Source organism: Adiantum capillus-veneris, chromosome 6 (assembly GCF_014529385.1).
Source record: "Adiantum capillus-veneris isolate H3 chromosome 6, ASM1452938v2, whole genome shotgun sequence".
In the NCBI taxonomy this organism is placed as follows: Eukaryota; Viridiplantae; Streptophyta; class Polypodiopsida; order Polypodiales; family Pteridaceae; genus Adiantum; species Adiantum capillus-veneris.
The window spans coordinates 132,270,520-132,294,966 of record NC_140936.1 but is presented as its reverse complement, the minus strand read 5'-3'; the positions used below and the strand labels follow the sequence as shown (position 1 = coordinate 132,294,966).

Below are 24,447 nucleotides of genomic sequence, written 5' to 3'. Positions count from 1 at the left end.
TCGGCGGGCTAGCATGTATGTATTATAATTGGAATTTTGAGTAGGCAAATCCTTGGGGAGTGTATCCTAGTAGCGGTGGGTACAATTATTTCTCCTTGTGAGTTGACCTACGGTTACAGAGTCACACGTCCTTTTTCTAGGGCGAACGTGATTCTTGATATGGTAACCACTTCTAAGAAAGGGAAAATCTTTGGGGAGTATATCCTAGCGTCGCGTACAATTTTTTCTCCTTGTGAGTTCAACCTTGATCAGAAGGAGCAAAATATGGGCAAAGTGTGGATGACTTGGTAGACAATCTAATAAAGTTTGAAAATTCTTGAGGAGTTAAAAGAGTCTGTAGTAGAGAAGGAGTGGCGAATACAGTTCTCTGCAAAACCACAAATAATTTTGTCTAAGTACTTTCATGCAAGGTGGAAGAGTCCATGGTGTAGCTTGCATGCTCGATCCAGAGTGTTGGAATATAGACCTGATGTCACATACAGAGGTAGTCAACGATTTCTATCAGGTGGTCAATATGTTTTACTCCAATTTTCAAGATCAAATTGATTATATCAAAGAGATGAGTGATTATATCATTTCCAAAAGAGAGACCTTTTGGAAATGATTTTATACAGCCGATGGTAAAAGAGCAACTTGCATGGAAATGGTGGATGATGAATGGTGGGGAGGATTACTTTACGCTACGCCCTCTTCAAATGAAAGTTTTGGCGCAATGTGCAACAAAGTCGATCTATAAGAGAAACTGGAGTATGCACAGTATGTTCATAGCACAATTCGCAAAAACAGATTATTAGTGAATAGAGCTAAAAAATTAGTTTACATGTTTTGTAATGAAAAAAATATTGCATCACATTAAAAGTGTTGGCTATAAGGAAGAAATGCCTAGCTGGGTGTATGATTGTCAAAATGAAGATGAAAGTGAGTTCAATGCCAATGTATCTCAATGCACTATAGCCAAAATCGAAGAGAATCTCACGATAGATGTGGACGATCCAATAGAGGAAAACAAACAATGCTCGGAATCAGAACAAAACAATGACTACACAGATTTAACATAACTTGAGCAAAGATTGCAAATACAAAATGTAATTAGAGCTTATATTCAATATCTTTCCTTGTATACAATGCTTCAATCATTCATGATAATAATCAATAGCAATTTACAAGATGTTCAAGCCAGATAAAAAGACAACATAAGTTCAATGAGTAGTCGTTGAACAAGATTAGGGTCTTTCTTTAAATGCTCTTTAAATAATAGCAAAATGTTAAGAGGTATTTCTTCTAGCTTTGTGCTCTCTTAATTTCATCCAAGTGTCCACCTTTTGTTGAATAGCCCTAAAAGCATCTTGGTCGGGGTAGCAAAACACTTCATCTGGGAAGTACACTTTTCTAGATGTACTCAAAAAGTCTATTAACATCTCGTATAAAAAATCTAACGCATAAATATTGTATACGAATCTGATGGTACCCACTCTTAAGGTCTATCCTGCTGAAAATTGCAGCACACTCTAAACGATTGAGAATATCATCGATCCTTGGAATAGGAAACCTATTCTTGATGGTATTCTTATATACCTTCATAAGTTCAGAATAGTCTGAACTCACGAGCTATAAGAGGGAATAAAGCACTCATAAAACTATAAACGCAAGGGACACAAGAAAAGAAAATAAAAACAACAACAAAACAAACAAACTAACTAAATCACTTTGTTTGCTACGAAACAAAACTAGATAAAACAAAACATTATTAACTTAAAAAGGTGTTTAGAAAAGGCATGTGTAAAATAAGTTGACGCAACTTACTTGGCTTAAAACAAGTACTCAACGTTAAGCAAAAAATTCTTAAAAACTTGATGGTATTCTTATTCAATGCATGGTAATCAATACACATGCGCCATGAGCCATCCTTTTTCTGCACTAGGAGCACTGGGGAGCAAAAGGGTGAAGAACTAGACTGAATCAGCCCCTTCTCTAATAACTGCTCGACCTGGCCCATAATCTCTTTCTGCTACGCCACGCTAACCCTATAGGGAGGTCTATTTGGTGGGCTACACCCTGGCACCAAATCTATCCGATGATCCTCAGGTCTCTCTGGCGGCAATTGCGATGGTAATGAATCAGAAAAACAGTCACTAAACTCTCGCAAAAATGCTGACCTTTCTTTATCTAACACAGATAAATTTGACTCACAATTATCTGAGACATCACATGCAAAAATCAAGTACATAGAAAGATGATTCTTTATTATCGTCATCACCATCCTTGCCGACACAATGTCAGAGTTTAGCAGAAAGTCAACAATTTGCAGATTTCAGCTTTTCAACCCTAGCGTTTTCAATTTTCAGCCCGTCCTCGTCCTCATCATCATTGTCGTCGACATCGTTGGCAAGTCCATTGCATCTGATTTGTGCAATCTATAGCATAGACATCTCTCGCCAGGGGCCTTGGAGAAGGGTTTGAGAACCACCTGGTGTCGTATTCTTCTCTCTCTCTTCTCTCAATCTCAACACTTTCATTCACAGTAGCATTCACTTTGTTTGTGATCATTGCACTCTCTCTCTAAAGAAACGGAAGGCTCTCTCTTCTGTAAGTAAAAGGAACCCTTGAGCACCGTTTGGAGAACTCATCTTGAGCAATATTAACATTCGCTTCCGTTGCACCTGACAGAGAGTGTAGATGTAAGGTGCAGCGGAATGAATGTTGTATTTCTCAAGATTAGTGATCTTTATTTTGCTCAAGGTTCCTTTTAGTTCTTAGGGAAGGAGAGAGCCTTCCGTCTTTATGGAGAGTGCTATGATCACGAACAAAGTGAGTGGATATTGTACGTGCAAGTGTATGAGATTGAGAGAAGGAGAGAAAAGAGATACGACACCCGAGAGGTTGTAAAACCCTCCTCCGAAGGCCCCACTCTCATCGGCGAGAGTGGTCTACTTTTGATTGCACAAAGGTGTACAATGATGAGGCATGGACTGATGCAAACGGGGACTATGTCGATGACGACGATGATGACTTTAGGGCTGAATTCTGTGGTCTTCTATCTGCTGCATTTCGGGACTGTTTCGGTGGCTGAAAATGACTGTTTTGGCTGCGTTTTTATGGCTGAAAATGGTGGTTCTTCTGCAACCAACTGGGGTTGATTCTAATGCTCTGCTATAGGCTGAAAACGCTGCTGTACTGATGTCGCTGAGGCTGAAGAACCAAAAACGCTGATGCTTGCTGAGCGTTAGTAAAAACGCTGGCCTTGATGAACAAAAACGCTGATGGGCTGAGATTGTAAAACGCTAGCAAAACTGATGCTTTTGCTGGCGATTGGGTGTATCTGCAACCGCTAGGGGACTGGGAGATGATGGCGATCATGCAAGGGATGGAAACGCCAAGGATCTGGTTCCGCTACTGATGCGGAAACTGTCAAGACAGAAAACGCTAGGTGCTTGAGGGTGTTGGCGATGACGGCAATGGAAAACGCCAAGGATTCTTGCTAGGTTCTGCTGAGAAGGTGCCTGTTGAGCGGGAAGCTCCTTCTGCCTCTTCTGCCAGAAAGTGCTAACTTGGGTTTGCTTATATATTAACTTAGCAAAATTGCCCTACATACTTTTGTTGGAAAGTCGCTTAAAAATAATAAGTGAAAATACCAAAAATAGGGAAAATAGGCTAAATGCACTGGAAAATTCCCCTGACTGAATTTGATGGATTCTAAAGGGAATACTGATGATCATGCTCTGTGCAACCAGATCTATGCTAAGTGACTGGGCATGCATGGTCTACGAATAGACTCACAAAAGTGCCAGATCACTGCTAATCTAGACTTGACTGAACTGACTGAACCCTGTTATGCGTAGCTTGTCCACGAACACATAGGGTTGGATGTGTCACGTGACATCCCTTCCTTTTCAAAGTGAGGTACTGGTACCGAACTGTATGGCGTCGAGGGAGATCGCCAATAGCATCCGGAATCTTGGAAGGGATTCTTCGCCAGCCCACTCTGCTATGTGGGTCGTGCGGTACTTGAACTTCATAAAGGTATGCAGCGCTTGCTTCTTTGGGCCGCGCCGAAAGCGACTCAAAGTCTTCCGTGGCTCCTTCGATGTTTCAACTTCGTCTAGAGTCCTGCTCTTTTCATCTTCAAGAATCTCCATGGCTGAAAATTCCTGAAACCACTTCCAACACAAAACCATGAACATACCCATTCCATGTAAAGTGAAGGAAAAAAATATTGTCTTCTCTAAAGACTGTGTATGCAATGTAGATGAACAAATAGACGGAGTGACAAGCCGTTCATCAAACACATGCAAACAATGAGATCGAATCTTTCTCTTATGATCTAGAGCAATCAACTGTGGCAAATGGAAAAACACAATGGACATGCCCAATCTTAGGTGCAGCGGAATGAATGTTGTATTTCTCAAGATTAGTGATCTTTATTTTGCTCAAAAATCCTTTTAGTTCTTAGGGAAGGAGAGAGCCTTCCGTCTTTATGGAGAGTGCTATGATCACGAACAAAGTGAGTGGATATTGTGTGTGCAAGTGTATGAGACTGAGAGAAGGAGAGTAAAGAGATACGACACCCGAGAGGTTGTAAAACCCTCCTGCGAAGGCGCCACTCTTGTTGGCGAGAGTGGTCTACTTTTGATTGCACAAAGATGTACAATGATGAGGCATGGACTGATGCAAACGGGGACTATGTCGATGACGACGATGATGACTTTAGGGCTGAATTCTGTGGTCTTCTATCTGCTGCATTTCGGGACTGTTTCGGTGGCTGAAATTGACTGTTTTGGCTGCGTTTTTATGGCTGAAAATCGTGGTTCTTCTACAACCAATTGGGGTTGATTCTAATGCTCTGCTGTAGGCTGAAAACGCTGCTGTCCTGATGTCGCTGAGGCTGAAGAACCAAAAACGCTGATGCTTGCTGAGCGTTAGTAAAAACACTGGCCTTGATGAACAAAAACGCTGATGGGCTGAGATTGTAAAACGCTAGCAAAACTGATGCTTTTGCTGGCGATTGGGTGTATCTGCAACCGCTAGGGGACTGGGAGATGATGGCGATCATGCAAGGGATGGAAACGCCAGGGATCTGGGTACTGCTACTGATGCGGAAACTGTCAAGACAGAAAACGCTAGGTGCTTGAGGGTGTTGGCGATGACGGCAATGGAAAACGCCAAGGATTCTTGCTGGGTTCTGCTGAGAAGGTGCCTGTTGAGCGGGAAGCTCCTGCTGCCTGTTCTCCCAGAAAGTGCTAACTGGGGTTTGCTTATATATTAACTTAGCAAAATTGCCCTACATACTTTTGTTGGAAAGTCGCTTAAAAATAATAAGTGAAAATACCAAAAATAGGGAAAATAGGCTAAATGCACTGGAAACTTCCCCTGACTGAATTTGATGGATTCTAAAGGGAATACTGATGATCATGCTGTGTGCAACCAGAGGATATGCATCTATGCTAAGTGACTGGGCATGCACGGTCTACGAATAGACTCACAATGCCAGATCACTGCTGATCTAGACTTGACTGAACTGACTGAACCCTGTTATGTTGTAGCTTATCCACGCACACATAATTCTTTGAAAACATGAGAGAAGGGAGAAGATCGACACAGTATTGGGGACAAGAAGATGGGCTCGTCCCCCCCCCCCCCCGTTAAGAGTATTCTTTTATTCAGGGAGAATTCTTATACAAGCACGAGAACCCGAGGAAACCCCTCCGTTCTGTAGTCTTAGACCCGAAGGTTGTGCTTTCCCGTAAAGGGCTTGGGCACAAGGCCGTTCCTTCCCGTAAGGGACTTAGGCGTGAAGCCGTACTTCCCGTGAAGGGCCTTCCCGTGAGACGAGAGATTCCTGCAAAACAAACCACACAAAGCAACAATTCTCAATGCGTATCAACACCTTATACCTGTCGCTCCTTGCTCGGAGAATCAACCTCCGTACTCGGTCGTCACGCAAGCACTTGCAAATTCCGTCGCCAGTCTCTGCTCCAGAATCCCAGCGCTTGCACTTCCTGCTCCTTCCGGCCCTTTCAAAATGAAACGCTGGCTACCCTTCTATAGGGTCTGACACCCGGCAGGAATAGGGGTCCAAAATCAGAGCTTGGCGCTCCTAGAGAGAGGAGAGAGAAAATCGTGTTTTCTAGAGAGAGGAGAGAGAGAGAGAGAGAGAGAGAGATCGCAATTCAGCCCCCCCTGCGTTGGTTTTAGCGCTGGCTTTTTCTATAAGAGCCTTGCCTGCTTTATTTTATTAATAAAGGGGCTGGTCACTTTATAAAATAAAGTGTGAACCTCTTCAAACTTTAAAACCTCACTCAGTTAGTGAAAACAATGCTACACGGACACATTCCAGGCGTCCCCGGGTGTAGGACACGACACAGATGCAATGCAGACACAGACTCCTCGCGGAAAAACATCTGTCCTCCCGCGACTGTTCCTACTTTTCGTAAAAAGCTTCATTGAACCCATCTTTATTCTTGTGCTTGCGTTCTTACGCGTATTTTCTTACTCAGTTCGGATTTCCTCCTTAGCCTACGGGATGCCCCCTTATTGATGCACCCGTCACCCATCATGTGACGCATCAGAGGCACTCGTAACCCAGCCCTTTCCACCGAACTTACGGAAACTCCTTCGCGATGTTTACCGTCACCCATCAAATGACACATCAGAGTTGTCCGTTCCTGATGGCAGTTCCTGTAGCTACAATCTTTTTAACAGTTCTTAGTGCACATAATAAAATATCCTAAAAAAAGAGATTTAATCATTAAAAATAAGAAAATAGTCCAATTAGCAACATCCCTCTGGCTTCTAAACAGTTGACCTCAACTGCAGTGCTTGGACATATACCTCCAGTATAAGCTGCTAATTCCTCCTCCGTCATCCACTGAGCATCTAGATTCGAATAGTTCTTAAACTTAACCAAATACTTCCGTGTTATCTTTCCGGATTTGAGAGACCGCTCCTGATGACTTACTATCTGCTCCGGTTGGAGTATTTCTTCTGTTTCCTCATCCTCAGGAGGTTCCTCAGCGCTAGGCTGGCTCGAAGGCGGTCCCACATACGGCCGGAGTAATCTCACATGGAAAGCATTATGGATCTTCCAATTAGGCGGTAGCTCTAATCAGAAAGCGACATCATTCACTCGCTCAGTAATCTTAAACGGCCCATAATAACGGGTAGAAAGTTTTACCACTTTCCCCTTATGAGACGCTTGTTTCTTAAGTCTTGCCTTCTCAAACTTGAGTAAGACTAACTGTCCGACTGTTAAGTCTAGATTCCTTCTGTGCTTGTCTGCAGCTTTCTTATGCTTTTCTTGAGAGCGTAGAATAGCTCTCCTAACTTGCCCGTAGGCGGTGTCCAAATCCCGGACAAATTCATCTGCTGCAAAGATCTTATCCTTAGTTAAAAGGATGGGTGGAAGCAAAGGCTTACCATAGAGAATCTCAAAAGGTGCTTTCCCCGTCGATGAGTGTATGGTATTGTTATACGCATACTCGACAAGAGGCAAATATTTCTCCCAATCAGATTGCCGGTCTGACACATAAGCTTTTAACATATCCAATACTGTGGAATTGGATATCTCACTCTGCCCGTCCGTTTGAGGATGGTAGGCAGATGAAAAATTCAGCTTTGTACCAAGATTATCCATCAAGGCACGCCAAAAATATCCTGTCATGCGAGGATCTCGATCACTCACAATTGACTTAGGCATTCCATGATGCTTAAAGATCTGTGCCAGGAAGACCTAGCCATATGATCTGCTTTGATCGTTTTCTTGACTGGTATAAAGTGTGCTTGGTTGCTAAACCTGTCCACAATGTTCCAGATCGCGTCATTTCCAGTCTGAGTTCTAGGGAGGTCCATGATGAAGTCCATGGCAATACTTTCCCAAGGTTCATTAGGCACAGGCAAAGGTTGTAGCAACCCAACCGTCTTATGCCGATCATACTTCACTTTTTGGCAAACCAAGCATTCCCTGACATACTTATCAATGTCAATTTTAAGGCTAGGCCAAAAGAAATATCTTTCCATTGCTAAGGTCGTAGGGAGAATACCCCGATGACCCGCATAAGGTGAAGCGTGTGCTTCATCCATGATCTTCTTTCTTAATCGTTCCGCCACATATATGGCCTAATGGTGGTAGAGATAACCGTCCCGAATGGAATAGGGAAACTCATTCTCTCCACGATGTAGCTTTCCCCAAATGGTGGAGAAGTCTCGATCATTCGGATATAAATCCGGTAGTGCTTCTAATTCTTGGTGATACACTGAAGTGATAGCGTTCACCCTTGGCCGCCTAGACAATGCGTCTGCGACCACATTCTCACTCCCAGCCGTGTGAAGGATCTGGAAGTGAAACATGGACAAAAAGTTTGCCCATCTCATCTGCTTCTCAAATAGTTTCCTTTGCGTAAGAAAACACCGCAAACTCTGGTGATCAGTCTTGATCACAAAATCCGCTCGTAAAAGATAGTGCTTCCAGTTGGATAAGGTGTGAATCACAGCCGTGAGTTCCTTTCGTAGATTGATGCATGCAACTCTGCATCCTTAAGCCGTATGCTTTCATAAGCCACTGCATGGCCTTCTTGGTTTAACACTGCTCCGATGCAATCACCTGAAGCATCGCAGTGAACCTCAAATGGTTTCCTTAAGTCAGGCACTATTAAAATAGGTCCATGGCTTAGCAAGTACTTGAGCCGATCAAAAGCTCCTTGTTGTCTCGATCCCCATCTGAAAGGAATCTTCTTCTTTGTCAAATCATGAAGTGGTCCTGCTACATGAGCAAATCCTCTGACAAACCTTCGATAATATGAACATAATCCCAGAAAGCTACGTACATCATGTACCGTAGTGGGAATAGGCCAATCTTCTACCACTCGGATCTTGGCAAGATCCATACTCACTTTATTGTGGAAGACTATATGGCCGAGATAGTGTATCTCAGAGAGAAAGAACTCGCTCTTCTTTGCATTCACATGAAACTCATGCTTTCGCAATGCTTGAAACACTAAGTCCAAGTGCTTTCGATGTTCCTCTTCTGACTTAGAGAAGATGAGTATGTCGTCAAAGAATACTCCCATAAAAGCTCGATACGGGCTGAAAATGCGGTCCATCATGCGATTGAACGTCGCAGGAGCATTGGTCAAGCCGAATGGCATTACCAAGAATTCATATAGTCCAAAGGTTGTGCGGAAAGCAGTCTTATGGACATCCTCAGGGGCAATCCGTATCTAATGATACCCACTCTTTAAGTCTATGCGACTAAAGACACTTGCACCCTGCAACTTATCAAGTATATCATCAATCCGAGGGATCGGAAAGCGATTCTTGATTGTGATCTTGTTTAAAGACCGATAGTCTATGCACATTCGAAACGTGCCATCTTTCTTCTGCACCAGTAGAACTGGAGAGCAGTAGGGTGAAGCACTGGGCCGTACTAACCCTTTCTCTAGAAGCTCGTTGACTTGCTTCAAAATTTCCTCTTGCTGAGCAAGACTTACCCGATAAGGGGGTTGATTGGGAGGCGAGCTACCCGGTATGAGATCTATGCGGTGATCTTCCGGGCGTACCGGAGAGAGTTCATCAGGAAGTGTTTTCGTGAAACAATCCTTGTACTTTTCAATAAATTGAAGACACTTAATTTCCAGACTAGAGAGAGAGTCCCTACTACTTTTATCCTTTGCAAAAATCAAGTAAGCAGAAACACACTTCTTCATTTCTTTCTTAATGGAGATATGGCTTACAATTGGGAACTGCCAATCTCCTGCATCAGCTTGAATCTTTATTTTCTTAACCCCATGATCGAAAGTGAGGGTCTTTTCCACATAATCGGGAATGGGTGTCATGTGAAAGTGCCATGGCATACCCAAGATGATATCACATCCCTCGATGGGTGCCATCAAAAATGATTCGCGGTCCTTGTACTCGCCAATCCGAAGATTGAGCTGTCCTTGCACGGGAGTTGCATTGGTTGTCAACCCCTCGAATGCCGATCCGGATGTAACCAGTGTGCCAAGCTGAGTCGGTGTAAGGCACAAACGTTCTGCAGTATCCAGGGAGATGAAGTTATCCGTGGATCCTGGATCATAAAGAATCAGTACTAGCTGGTTGTTCAAAGACCCCCAGCCCTTCAGAAGTTGACACTTCCCTTTCTCCATTTCTGTGTTTCCTTGAACATCTGGAATTGAGTTCGAGCTTGGTGGTGCGGGTTCCTTCCTTGCTTTCTCTTGCCTCGTAGAGGCTTGCTCTTGCCGTTGCTGCTTTAGCGGGCAGTCCGGTTTTATATGTCCTTTCTCGCCACAGTAGAAGCATCTTCCTTCCTCTCTGAAAGTTTGAAGTTGAGTAGGAGAAAGGTACTTAGTTCGCTTGCCAGTGCCCTCTGGCTTCTTAGAATGATCATCGTCTCTAAATGGAGGACGTTTTCTTCCTTGGCCCCCTTGGTCATCGTAGACCCCTCTTTGTCTTGCACAGTAAGTGCTATGCTCCATCTTTCTGGGCGTCCCAGTTGAGTGCAAATCCTCAGCAATGATTGCTGACTCCATCATCCTCTGAAGAGTATCATGCGGATACACCTTCATACTCTTTCGAAGCTGCAATTGGAGACCCGCTTCGACTTTTCTTTTCTTTTCCTCGTCGGCAATCTTCATGAAGGGAGTGACCTTCAAAAGAACCGACCAATACTTGTCCACATAAGTCGTTACTCTTTCATGTTCCTTCTGGGCAAGCCAATCCCATTCCTTCCGTATGTCCTGCTCGAAGTCAGGCGGAAGAAATTGTTCATAAAATTCAGATTTGAAGCTCTCCCAAGTTCTGGCCTGAGAACCTTCCAGAATCTTGGCTAACCACCAATTACTTGCCGTTTCCTTGAGGTGCATATCCCCACATGGCGTAATTTGGATTTTTCTGTGAAGTGCCCATTGGTAAAGGCGACTTCAAACTGTCTGATGAAGGACAGTGCTTTGGAGATGTCTCTCCGTCCGTTGTAGGTTTCGAACTTGATGTCCTTGTCGCCTGATTTGAAGACTCTCATGCGATGTTGAGACTTGCGACCTTGCTTCTTGAATCGAGGCTTATCTTTAGGTTGATGTATGGTAGTGGCAGTAGTAGCTGCTTCCTTCTTCTGACGAGATGATCGAGAAGTAGAAGTATAATCAGGAGAGTAAGATGGAGATGAGATAGAGATGTCCTTGCTCTCGTCTAGCAGAGAGAGCGCTATTTCCTGGCCTTTCCTTGAAGTAGGCCGTTCATTCCGATCCGACGATCCTTTGTGCACCTCGGCACGTGCTTCTTCTCTTGCCTCCTGTGGTCTCACGCCAATAGTGTTGTCTGGATGCTTGGCTGCATCAGTTCCATTCGTTTTCTTCATTCCGCCCAAAAGCTTTTGGACGTCCGGCAACAGTAAAATTTGTTGCAACTCCGCAAGCTGAGCTTGCACTTGTTGAAGTTCCTCTTCAACGCTTCTCCCTTGGCTCGACATGGTTCTTCCCGTTCTTCCCGGAATCGTCCTTCTTTGCAGAGAAAGAGAGGAGTCCGAGCTCTGATACCACTGTCACAAAACGGGAGCGTACACGAGCACTTAGAAAATCTAAAAATTATAATTCTTTGAAAACATGAGAGAAGGGAGAAGATCGACACAGTATTGGGGACCAGAAGATAGGCTGGACCCCCCCCCTTAAGAGTATTCTTTTATTCAGGGAGAATTCTTATACAAGCACGAGAACCCGAGGAAACCCCTCCGTTCTGTAGTCTTAGACCCGAAGGTCGTGCTTTCCCGTAAAGGGCTTGGGCACAAGGCCGTTCCTTCCCGTGAGAGACTTAGGCGAGAAGCCGTACTTCCCGTGAAGGGCCTTCCCGTGAGACGGGAGATTCCTGCAAAACAAACCACACAAAGCAGCAATTCTCAATGCGTATCAACACCTTATACCTGTCGCTCCTTGCTCGGAGAATCAACCTCCGTACTCGGTCGTCACGCGAGCACTTGCAAATTCCGTCGCCAGTCTCTGCTCCAGAATCCCAGCGCTTGCACTTCCTGCTGATTCCGGCCCTTTCAAACTGAAACGCTGGCTACCCTTCTATAGGGTCTGACACCCGACAAGAATAGGGGTCCAAAAACAGAGCTTGGCGCTCCTAGAGAGAGGAGAGAGAAAATCGCGTTTTCTAGAGAGAGGAGAGAGAGAGAGATCGCAATTCAGCCCCCCTTGCGTTGGTTTTAGCGCTGGCTTTTTCTATAAGAGCCTTGCCTGCTTTATTTTATTAATAAAGGGGCTGGTCACTTAAAAGTGCCGGTCACTTTATAAAATAAAGTGTGAACCTGTTCAAACTTTAAAAACTCACTCAATTAGTGAAACAATGCTACACGGACACATTCCAGGCGTCCCCGGGTGCAGGACACGACACAAATGCAATGCAGACACAGACTCCTCGCGGGAAAACATCTGTCCTCTCGCGACTGTTCCTGCTTTTCGTAAAAAGCTTCATTGAACCCATCTTTATTCTTGTGCTTGCGTTCTTGCGCGTATTTTCTTACTCAGTTCGGATTTCCTCCTTAGCCTACGGGATGCCCCCTTACTGATGCACCCGTCACCCATCATGTGACACATCAGAGGCACTCGTAACCCGGCCCTTTCCACCGAACTTACGGAAACTCCTTCGCGATGTTTACCGTCACCCATCAAATGACACATCAGAGTTGTCCGTTCCTGATGGCAGTTCCTGTAGCTACAATCTTTTTAACAGTTCTTAGTGCACATAATAAAATATCCTAAAAAAAGAGATTTAATCATTAAAAATAAGAAAATAGTCCAATTAGCAACAAAAAACGCTGCCCTTGCTGGTCTTTATGGCGGATCTTTATGGCTTAGACTGTCGGAGCTTATCTGCTGGAAACTACTGATGCTAATGCTGAAAACGCCATGCACAAGGGAGGGCGATCTGGGCTCCAAAAAACAATAGGGCTGCAATCTGGAAAATGCTAGAGGCTGAGATCTGCTGGCAATGATACTTGATGAAAAACGCTAGGGGAGAGAGCCTTTGCTTGGAAGAGAAACCGCCACCAAGGTTCTTGCTAAGAAGTTGCCTGTTGAGCGATGGAGCTCTTGCTGCCTCTTCTGCCAATTAGTGCTAGCCTAGGTTTGCTTATATACAAACTTACTCAATTTGCCCTACCTACTTTCCAACAAAAGTCAGTTAAAAATAATAAGTGAAAAATGTCAAAAATAGGGAAAATAGGCTAAATGCACTGGAAAATTCCCCTGAAGGATTCTGATGGGAATGCTTATGATCTTGTTGTGTGCAACCAGAGGATATGCATCTACACTAAGTGACTGGACATGCGCGGTCTGAGAACAGACTCACAAAAGTGCGAGATCACTTCTAAATCTAGACTGACTAGACTGACCGAACCCTTGTCGTGTTGTAGCTTGTCCACGGAGACATAGGGTTGGATGTGTCACGTGACAAGATTCATAATGCCTTTCACGTGAGTCTTCTAAAACCCTTCATGGGTGATGTGCCAGAAGATATGCCAGATGACGATCAACCAGAAGTTGAGAAACTTGATGAGATCATAGTACTTGAGCAAGTTTTGGCACATAAGGACAAAACAGTTAAAGGACAGGTTGCAAGACGCTACTTGGTGAAATTCAAGAACTATCCGCCTATGGATGCAAAGAGCATGAATTGTCAGAGTCACCAAATGTATTGCAACTTTACCTTGAAGCCTTTGGGTTACAACCTACTTATGCTCCAACCCAACGTGTGCAGAGGAGGGGTAATGATAGGGCTAGCACATGAAATGTACATATGAATTCAATGTAATAGATGGAATGACAAAAGTATGAAGGTCTCATTAAGTCATTTGTATCTATGTGTTACGACTTTTCTTGCGGATACATGCCATGATAAAAGAGTGCTAACAACACAAGATCATCAGTGGCGTGTATTTATGGTATGCAATCGAGGATGTTTGCGATTTCAAGAGGCGGGTATGTCACTAGGACGTGGCAACTGTTAACTAGGTCAAAAGGACGTGGCAATTGCTAACCTTAGTTGTTGGTTTCTTTCCAATGATTTTTGTTTTATTTGAAAGAACCTCTTTTTGAAGTTGCAAATGGTCACACGTTGTATGGCCAATGTGAACAGGAAGTTGGTCGGCAATGGAATTTGTACAGTAAGGGGATATCTAGGCTCAATCCAAGGTCATGTAGGTCCCCCCGTCGCACTTAGCAAGCTGGTGGATACTAGAAAGTGAACTCAATAAAGGCATAAAGTCAAGGTGGGATCACCAACAGAAAGTATCTGACAGTCGGGCCACATTGCACTTTTGGATGCGGTCCCAATGAGGATAGATGGTCAGAAGACCAATGGGAGCCCAACGGAAGCATCTCCTAAAAATTAGGGAACTGCTATTTTGGGCCGTGAAATGCGTTCGTGTCATTACCTTCGGAATGACAATGGGGAACATTTTACAACTCTGCCGCGAAGTCAACTGGGCAACCAGTCAAGAGATTTTTACGTGGCGGCCCCGAAACCGGAAAATGCTTGTAATCGCGCCAAGTGGCACATTTCTATGCACTTTCCTCATGCATGAAGAAATGGCGCTGAATTTGTAGCTCGAAGGCCTCATTTTGGAAGAACTGTCACAAGTTAAGAGCTATGGAGTGCTTTCTTTCCATTCTATGTACAGTGTGGTGCTAGGACTGATGACCTGCACACTATACACTGTTATCTCCCCCCTACGTGCAGTTATGTGATGCCCTACAAGAGGGCTCTTCATTTGACTGATGTACAGTTGTGTGGTTTCATGTTTTTGTGTTGAGGCAAGAGCCTCCTTGAGGAGGAACAGGAGTAGCTAACTGCTACTCCAAAAGCAGGCATCGGTGAGGGTGATAACCTCACCGTACAGGTGAAATTTTAGTGCTGGTTATGCGCTGTATTTTGACTGTTTTTCAGCCATACGGACGCCAGAACCATTGGGAACAGTGCCCCACTGACATAGGACAGTTCGGGGACTGTTTAGGCCTGAAAACATGGCAAAAACCAATAAATACAGTGAGCTGAATTTACTGTTTTTGGAGAGGGTTTATGCCAGTGGAAGTGAGTTCCAGCAGGGGAATAGGTTTCGCACAAGTTTTGGGGCTGTTATGCTGCCAAAATTTGGCCAAAATAGGTGGTATCTAGCTCGATACAGTTAAAGAATTTCCAAGACTCTACTTTGTAATTTACCCTCTCAAAGTATAAGAAATACCGAAAGGGGCGCCAATTTTGGGGCTTACAGGTTGTCGGCGTTTGCTCGGAGCATTCTAGCTTCCCAGCCGTGTGTGGGCTTAAGTGTTAATTCCCGTTGCAGGTTATCTTTGCAACGTGTTGTGTGTGTGTCTAAAGTAAAGAATTTCGGGTGAAAGCCAAAGCCTACCACCCCACGGGCCGGTTTCAATTTGGATATGCAGCACAAGGCAAAATTGACCCTCTCAACAAGCTCTACGCATTGACGCAAACGAATTTTGATTTCAACAATTTTTAAAAATTAGGGTTTTCAGCAAAAAACTAGGATTTCTGTGCAGAAAATTTCAACAAGCGTGAAGTTAATGTCTTTGGAAGATCTTGTTATTTGTGTACAAATAATAGGTAATAGGAGCGAGGAAGACGCATCTGCAAGCATTTGGAAGCATGAAGATGGACATCTACTCCTCTGCAACGAGATGAACCATTAGCTTGAAATTTTGCCTGTTTTACAGGTGAAATCGAGGAATTTGCATAAGAAAGCAATTGGGAGCGACGGCAGCTCGGGAATAAATCCGATAGCTTTTCGATTCAAGATAAGAATCATGAAATTTGTTTTCAAATTTGGATGAATGATGATAATGAATGAGAAATGTTGAATGACGGAATGAGATTCTAGTGCATCAAGATTCCCATATGAATAAGATGACTAGATATTGTGGTGAGCGCATCAAAAGTTCAGGAGGGATAAGATGGCTACACATGTCACGAGGATCTAGGTGCGTCAAACTGCTGGACAAATGAGATGACTAGACTGAATGAGTAAAACACAATGTTCGGTGTGAACCAAGTCTGTGATTTGTGAACTGCATGTTCAATGAATTTACGTTGTGGACTCTAGTACATAGGTACTTAAGAGTCCGTGTCTACTGAAGAAAGTTTGTCCTATAGCTGTTTTGCAGGCTTAATCGAGGACGATTAATCTTCTCTAAGAGAGGGGTTTGTGATAGTTAGTGACGTGGCAGCAATTGTACAGACATCCACAAATTAGGATGATTGATGACATGACAGTTGTACATATTTTTCCGTGATTTGCGTTGAGGATGACACGTGGCAAGCTGTCCGGATTTCCACAAATCACGCTCGCTCATTTTGGGCAGTTTTAGCGCGAGCTTTTTGGAGAAGATTCTTTTGGAACCCGATGTTTTTAGAACTTACGCTTTTAAGGCTCTGTTTTAGCATCCCTTCTACTCTTCATGAGTGCCCCATGGGCAAGTCTTTGGGGCATCTGAATACAAAACTCGAAGATTTGGACCCAACGGGAGTTGTACCTTTGCGAATCTATAATAAAGAAATACCAAAAGGGGCGCCAGTCTTTGGGGCCAACGTGTCTTGGCTCAAAATTTCTCTTTGTTATTTAAGTTGTTTGAAGTACTAAAAATGTTGCCAAGTGTGTAGATTTTGACTTTCCGTCCGATCACTAGCCGGAATTGATTACACCTAAACCCTAAAATAAAGCAGAACTCACATACACACAACACACATTGCGTAGAGCTAATGACGTGGTTGATCCGTACGGACTAGCCCGCAATTTGCGGAGGGACTTGCTAGCTTGGCAATGTTGTACGGACGGCCCTCTAGGCAGGTGCTTTTGGACCAAATGCTTTTAGATCACTTGCTTTTCATGTAACTGCTTTTGGATGGGCCTTTAAATAAGCCCTTTGGGCTCTCTCTCGAGCATTCTACCGCAGGGAGAGGCCACAAAGTTGTACTTTGTCAGAGAAATATAAGAATTACCAAAAAGAGCACCATCGTTTGGGGCCATTGTAGACAGGGAGTGGAACTCCGCCACTCTCTCTCTCTCTCTCTCTCTCTCTCTCTCTCTCTCTCTCTCTCTCTCTCTCTCTCTCTCTCTCTCTCTCTCTCTCTCTCTCTCTCTCTCGTGGTTTGAGGTGCTAGGCGTCCATTAAGGTCTGTTCTTGTAGTTGGCATGTGGTGCCCATCCCATTTCAGTGGTGTCAGAGCTTTGGACGCGTGCTTTTCTGAAAGCATATCAATCCTCCCAAGAATAGACATAGCAAGATGGCATTTCTCGATTCTACGAAGTATCTGCAAGTCCTCCTTAAAGAAAACCACGACATACTCTCAAGGCATCCTCAATAGAACCTCTTGATTCTGCAAAGCTTTCAACAGTACTCGAATTACATGTTGCCCCCTCTGATGCCTCATGCTATTCCTCCTCCTTCGGAACCAAAAAGCACAAGGGCTTCTAACGAACAACCTACTCAGTCCTTGCTTCCGATCGGGAGAGTTTTAAAGAACATGGTTCAATCACCTGATGTGTACCCGATGCAACCGCCTCTTCCACCATCGTTGCGACAACCTCCCCTAGGATACAATGCTTGGAGTCCTTATGGTTTCTGTCACAAAGGGATGACATGGCATGGCCTAAAGGACAGAGGCCGGAAGAAAGGGGGCCTAAACCCTAGCGAAAGAGGCAAAAGAAGTTTTGCCAACTTACAGAACTCATCCGAGTGGCCCAAAAGGTGTTAGGATTAAAAACCTAACCCTTCTCTCTTAAGCACCCGCAATTGAGGACGATTGCGTTGATTTTACAAGGTCGTAGGTATGTGACACGTTTTAGGATTAGCATTTTTGAGTCTAGACTGGACAAGCTACTAATCAGTGCATATTTCCAACCAAACACTCTCTCTAAAAAGGTGGTCCCTACCAATATCTGGCAAGAATCTTCCAAGCCGCGCAATGACTCTAAATACTTCCTTCTCTCTCTATAGGGAGCTCATTTTCTCTCTAAACTTGAATTTTACCATTCTAATACTTTAGAACGTTTCTTTCTTTAGAAATTGCAATTTTCTCTCTCTAGCAATTGGGACTGGTCTCTCTTCTGACAAAATTCTCTCTCTAGGATCTATTGATTTTCTCTCTAAAATCTGACAACTCTCTCTCTAAGGCTGATTTTCTCTCTCTAATGTACAAAGAGAATAACTGCTGTCTTTTCTCTCTATTGGACTCCCCCTAGGCTCACATAGGACGGACATTGCAGAGGAAATTAGGGATGACTTCCTCTTGGACATAAATGTCCTCAAAGCACAAGTTAGTACGACAGTCCTGTTTGTGGACCTAGGACTCTAGGACACCCCTACTCCCATCATATGGAAGGTACACAAGTAAAGTTCACATACATGGATAAATTTGACGTAGTAATAGTAATGAAGCAAGGGACAAAAGGTGTAGATAGCAGACAAGGTGACATCGTTGCACCTAAAGAAAAGACCCAAGGTATTGGCCAATGTAAAATAACCAAGGAAGAACGGCAAGCGGACAGTCTACGAAGGAGGCAAAGCAATCATTGCGGAGTTCCGTACCCCACTCCCCAAGGACTGAACACATAGCCTATCCAGATTAGCTCCTCCTCGTTTCATGTGTTGAAACCGCATTGGAGCTATAACTCTTAGGAGTCGTAAAGGAAATTTTCAAAAGCATTCTGTTTTCATACACATTTTGTTTTTATATGCATTTATTATATGGATGCCAAAAGATGTAACCAAGATTTATTTGATCAGACCTATAGGTTAAGTTGGCCTCTCAATAACTTTAATATAATCTCTCTCTCTCTCTCTCTCTCTCTCTCTCTCTCTCTCTCTCTCTCTCTCTCTCTCTCTCTCTCTCTCTCTCTCTCTCTCTCTCTCTCTGTGCTTAGTTCACATCTGGCAGTTAAGATTTTAGTTTTTCACTTTACTTCATTTTATTTTGTACCTAGACATTGTATTAGATCCACCAAAATTGTATCAGATTAGTCTCATAGGTCATTTTGGCCTTTTAGAGACATTTAATATAACATTTCATTTTCATTTCTCTCTCCATAGCAAGAAGAATACCTTTGCAATCCTTGGATTTGAGAAAACAACTTGCTCCACAGCTGCCTCTGTCACCTTAGTGCAATCCACCAGATTAAGGCACCGAAGTTGTCCCTTTGCTCTTGATGCTAGTTCGAGAAAAACGTTGTCAGTGAAATTTTTGCTTAAAGGAGGCTCCACATGCAATTGTTGCCATAGCAAAAGGTCATTTCTGATCCAATCTCTCAAAGATTTACAAACTTCTTCCATGGCTAAAAGTTCTTGTAGGCATACGTAAGGAAGCACAAAAGGCATTGCTTCATGCACAAGCTCAACTACATTTGTGTCATTTTCTGTCTCATTTTTTATATCCACATTGGAAAATGCTCCATGCGTGAAACCGAGATCTTGAATTGTACTAGGACTACATTTTACATCGTCAAGAATATGTCCAGGTAGTACCTTCCCAGCATCAGCATCATCAACATAACCACCTTTGTTGGCCTCTGCCAAAATCAGCCCTCCCCCAAAAATACAGTCATTTTCCACCTGTGAGTAAGATGTATGGCCTGCTGGAAATATGTCCCCAACCTCTGGACTAAAGAAAGGATCACCCTTGCGGCCAAAACTATACCTACTTGTAACTGGATGCTGACTTGCATATTGATGTGCAAGCTGATCCGAAAAATCGATGTCGACAAAAAATTGTGCAGCAAAGCTATTATTTAAAGTACTGCCTGCCTCTAGAGATTGATTACTGATGCATGCATTGTGTTCTTCAATTGTTTTGCCAGCAGGCTGCAGAAATGGTTTGAAAGAATAAAACTCTTCTTCTGCCCTTTCCTCTGAGCACCAACCAATGTCAACATACTTTTGAGAACCAAACAAATCCTCTAAAACATCTGACGCCAACTTGTTCCCACAATCAAGTTCAATTGAAGCAGGTCGGGGCTGGAGATATGTATGATACAGCATTTGCTGTCTTCTAAGACGTTCTTGAATAAAATCATCCCATGCGACATTATAATGGCTCCCCTTGAGCTGCATTGACACATCCTTCTTCATCTTTCTTTGCTCGACCTTATCATCATTGATCCAAACCCACTCATCATGATACACATTTTCTAAGCCGGTATTCCTCTCGATAGGTTCATCCACCACTGGCTGGGACAATTCAGCTTCCAAAGCACACCAGTCCCGGAGTAGAGCAGCAACTGCAGCTAGAGTCGAAATGATATCCATGTCATGTTCTTCTTTGATCGGCTCAGTTTTCCCAGAGACAGCATCAGTACAATAATTAGCTTTCTCATTGCAAATAAGTTCTTGGTACGCTATCTCTTTGGATATCCAATCCACTTCTGAATGCTCACTGATATAACAATCTGAAGAAGTTTGGAGGCTGATGGGATTGAAGTTACAATTTTTGGTCAAAGAATCGTCTTCAGGAAAAAGACCATTGATCCAAATATCCCCTTGTCTGAAGGTGTTCCATCTGACTTTCTCAGAGCTGCCTTTTACACTCACTCCACCAAATTCAAAGTCACCTTTGTTAGGATTATGTGCGCAAACAATGCGGGATGTGAGTTTTGATGTCATTATCTGTTAAACCCTGGTGAAAATAAGACCACATTCAATTTTAGTTCTTTGCATAGACAAACTGATATAACTGGTTGTAACACAACAAGAAATACCTGGGCGTGACTTCCCTGACAGCCCAACTCTGTAAACCTTACAAAAGGTAATAGCTGATCCTCCAAAGAAAAATCAGTGTCGGGCTTATTCAAATTGGGGCACCCCAAAAAGTTCCTATTAATTACAACCTGCACTTCTGATGCTCTGCCTTTTGTGGAGAAAAACCTTAAAATTCCCTTTTTGTTTTTTTCGTCTGAATTTTGAGAAAGCGATCACCCAGAACTACGAACAAAAGTTTAAAGAGAGGTAAAGTAACATGTGAGAAGGCTACTTCCAACTCGCAACAAGAGTGGAAATTCCCCTCTCAAAATCATCTATATCACACTAGAGCACCAAGACCTTGAAGAAGTTCTCACTATTCAAGCATGCCTCGGGAAATATGCAGGGCAACAGTATCGACAGGACCCTCACAAGAAGCAAATACAAAGGGCTGTCATTGTGTTAGAACCTGCTGAATCTGTCCAAACACCTTGATGCATGCGATATTGACGACCATTCACAATTAAAGACTCGTCAGGACTTCCCGATAAGCCAGAAATGGGAGAAAAACCTTTCTGCTCAAAACATCACTGTGATCATCTTAGCCTTTAGGAAGACATGAAAGCGGGCAAACAAAATGGCACAGAGATTGCCACATTCTGCCTTACTGTCATGCATAAAAATCCTGCTGGAATTGTTGCTTGAAGATTTCAGCATAAAGGAGTCTTTAGGTGCATAGGCATAGCGGGATCTCTGTTGAATGTGCAGAAAACAGTGGCAAGAAACAGGTCGCTTGTGTCTCTTCTAGAATTTCCTGTGGCCTAGGGCAATCATAAACGGAAAGTTTCCAGACCCTTACAGGAAAGACTAACCTTGCACAAAAGGTCTTCTACTCTTCTGCTCTGGAGCGAGCGTAGAACAGAAGATGAAATGCAGAAAGAGAACTCACTTGCAAAACAACGCGTTGCATTTCGTTTCATTTCATCGTTATTCTCATTTAACTCAATTTCTTGTTTTTCACGCACGGGAGAAATAATGCAACGTGTCATATAGCACATCGAACCACGTGGCGCACATAGGAGCCCATCCCCATGGGCAAATACACCTTAAGCTACAAATTTGTAATGGGATTACATGTAAACTTTACTAGCTATAGTCCCACTCTATATTACCTAGAATCTTGAGATCCTCTAGAGGATTCTGTTCTTCTAATAATGGCTGGTCAAGTCCCTTCCATCCAGATTGTCGAACTCAGGTCCACGAGTAGACGATTCAAAATCATACGAGCTAACTACTCGGACAACACCGGACTCTAATCCCCATTTTTGCCTTGCTCAATAGAAAAAAAAAATGCAAGTGAGGCTGCTGTCAATGCGACCCCATCCCTCCTCTTGTCCTCGTGCCACACAATGTGGCTCACAGTCATCACATCTTGCGCCCACATGGCAGCTCCCTCCCTTGCTTGTCGCGATTGCCTCTATTCTTCCATTTCAATCAAGAGTGGGTGTCTAGTAAGATACCCATTAATGAAATGCCAAAAAATAATTTTTTGCCCACTTACTCACACTGTATGAGATTTGTACACCTTAAATGGTGTATTCAGTATGATACCCTTGCATGTTAACCATATCAAATTACCATATGTTTTGAATTGGTAATATCTCTTTGAGTAAGAAACTCCCTAGCACAACATGATGCTAAAATTCTAAGAATAGCGTATTTGATACTTAAATCTAGATTTGTCTTTCGATGAAAACAGTATTTCACTAGGATATTCCCTTTCAATTTTTCCACTTCTTTCATCGGGCTATAGATGAGCACATGTGAAAATCCTATCATAGTTTTCTTCCCCCTTATTGAGGATAATGAATATGTGAGTGCATTGTGTGGGAGTGTGTGCGTGTATGTGTGGTTAGGAAGGAGATGAGAAGAGGGAGATGCTTACTTGGTGGAGTAACTACAGCATGAATTAATTGTGACCTTTTATTCATTTACTATATCTAAAGAATAAGGTTAGGGAGTCAGTGATCGGTGTTAGTGGTGTTGGGCCGAAAGGCGTGACCTTTACTGCAATAGAAGAAATTATGATTCTCAAACTCTCCATACTCAAAGAGCCTACTTGTTTCAACTCACACATCTTCACACATAGCATCTCTTGAGCCCCAAACCTTTGCATGATTTCTTAACTAAACCCCTTCTAATATGGCCTTGTATTTGGCAGCAAAGTGTTATACCAAGTCCTAGCTTATGATTTCATTAACAAGGGGGAAATTTGTAGGAATAGTTGGCCCACAGCATTTGCATGAATAGTTGAAGCCAATACGTCCGGCACGTAGCCACTCAATGATTTTCTAAACAACAACATAATACCATGTGATCATATCAATCTTCAATACACCATCAATTGAACCAATTTCATATAAACAGTCTTCAATAACATTTCCATTACCCACATAAGCAAGAGAACAATGTGTGTAAGATGGGATAAGGAGCGGATGGACTATGTGTTGGGGTGGTAAAGCGATATGTGATGCGCCTGAGTGTTGGGCGGCCGGAGACTATCGGGAACTAACACTGACCATTCATTCTACATAAAAGAATAAGGACTCATAACCCTAACACAATTGTGTTTGGAGTCCACTCAAACCTGTGTCTCCTCTCTTCTTCCCTCTTCTCCATTGTTGCACACACACACACACACACACACACTCTCTCTCTCGCTCGCGCACTTCAACTGGTATCAGAGCTCATGGATTGGGAGCACCATTGGAGCTCAACGAGGAGGCAGACAGAGAAGCAATAAAAACTGTAGCACATTTTTGCAGATCTGTTTTGGCCTACCAAAACGTCTTCATTCAAGCCGATTCTCATCTTCATGAATGGTTTTTTGCCCTCTTCAACTTTGCCGAAGAAAGTTTTCTCAAAATCTTCACCAATTTTGAGATATGTCACTCAAACTGCTTGTAGGTTGTGAAGTAGACGCTTCAGATTTTTACAGGTCTGTTTTGACCTATAAAAACAGCTTATTTCATGTCCATTCCTACCACCCCAACCGTTTTTGCGTGGTCTACAACTTTGCAGAAGGAATTTTCTGTAAATTTTGCACATTTTGAGAGGTATTCAGTTCAGACAGCAGGGTGGTCTACCTTCGTCGGTTCTTCTGCATACAAGTTTTCATTGCAGACTCTTTCTGCAATCTCTGTCACATGCATATTTGATGTGAGGTCTTGAGGGTCTGTTAAATCAGACGAACCGCCGCAGCGGTTACAGAAAAGGGTTTCTGTGGTTGATGTAAGATCTTATGCGGTTTATGTATTGTGATGGAAATATGCAAAGCCTATTATTGAGGGTCGTGGTAAGGTTTTATTGAGCTGGGGGATTCTCAAATGTGGAGATCCTTTCGGTGATACAGGTTTTGGAACGATCCCCCAACATCCCTATACTTTCGGCATCGACATAGGATGTATGTTTATGCGGTTAGTGCAATATTGGTGTGCATCTGTTGACCCGCCATTGTTGGCATTGTTGTCATCGATATGCGTATGCGTTTGACAGTGTTCAGTTGGTTAGAGACACTCTTCTAGAGTTGGATACATTGACAGTGATAGTTCTTTGAGATTCTATCTTGCCAATTCAGCCACTTTGTTCAGTCATTGTACACATTTGTTTTGGGTTCAGAAGTCAGTTTTGCAGGGGAAACTCTGCCGAAATTTTTCAA

The 24,447-nt window shown here is 43.2% G+C and overlaps 1 protein-coding gene across 1 annotated transcript in view; it reads right to left on the bottom strand.

Moving 5' to 3' along the window:
• Positions 1-21,724, bottom strand: part of LOC147456303 (uncharacterized) — a 46,364-nt gene extending 24,640 nt beyond the window's left edge. Inside the window, exons 1-5 of the mRNA XM_086514822.1 lie at positions 21,602-21,724; positions 21,199-21,304; positions 20,750-20,943; positions 20,628-20,667; positions 19,101-20,569 (exon numbers count right to left, since the gene is read on the bottom strand). Of these exons, the coding sequence (XP_086370948.1) occupies positions 19,101-20,569; positions 20,628-20,667; positions 20,750-20,943; positions 21,199-21,304; positions 21,602-21,709 (1,917 nt within the window). The 5' untranslated portion in view covers positions 21,710-21,724. The remainder of the gene's footprint in view (positions 1-19,100; positions 20,570-20,627; positions 20,668-20,749; positions 20,944-21,198; positions 21,305-21,601) is intronic.
• Positions 21,725-24,447: the final 2,723 nt, after the last annotated feature.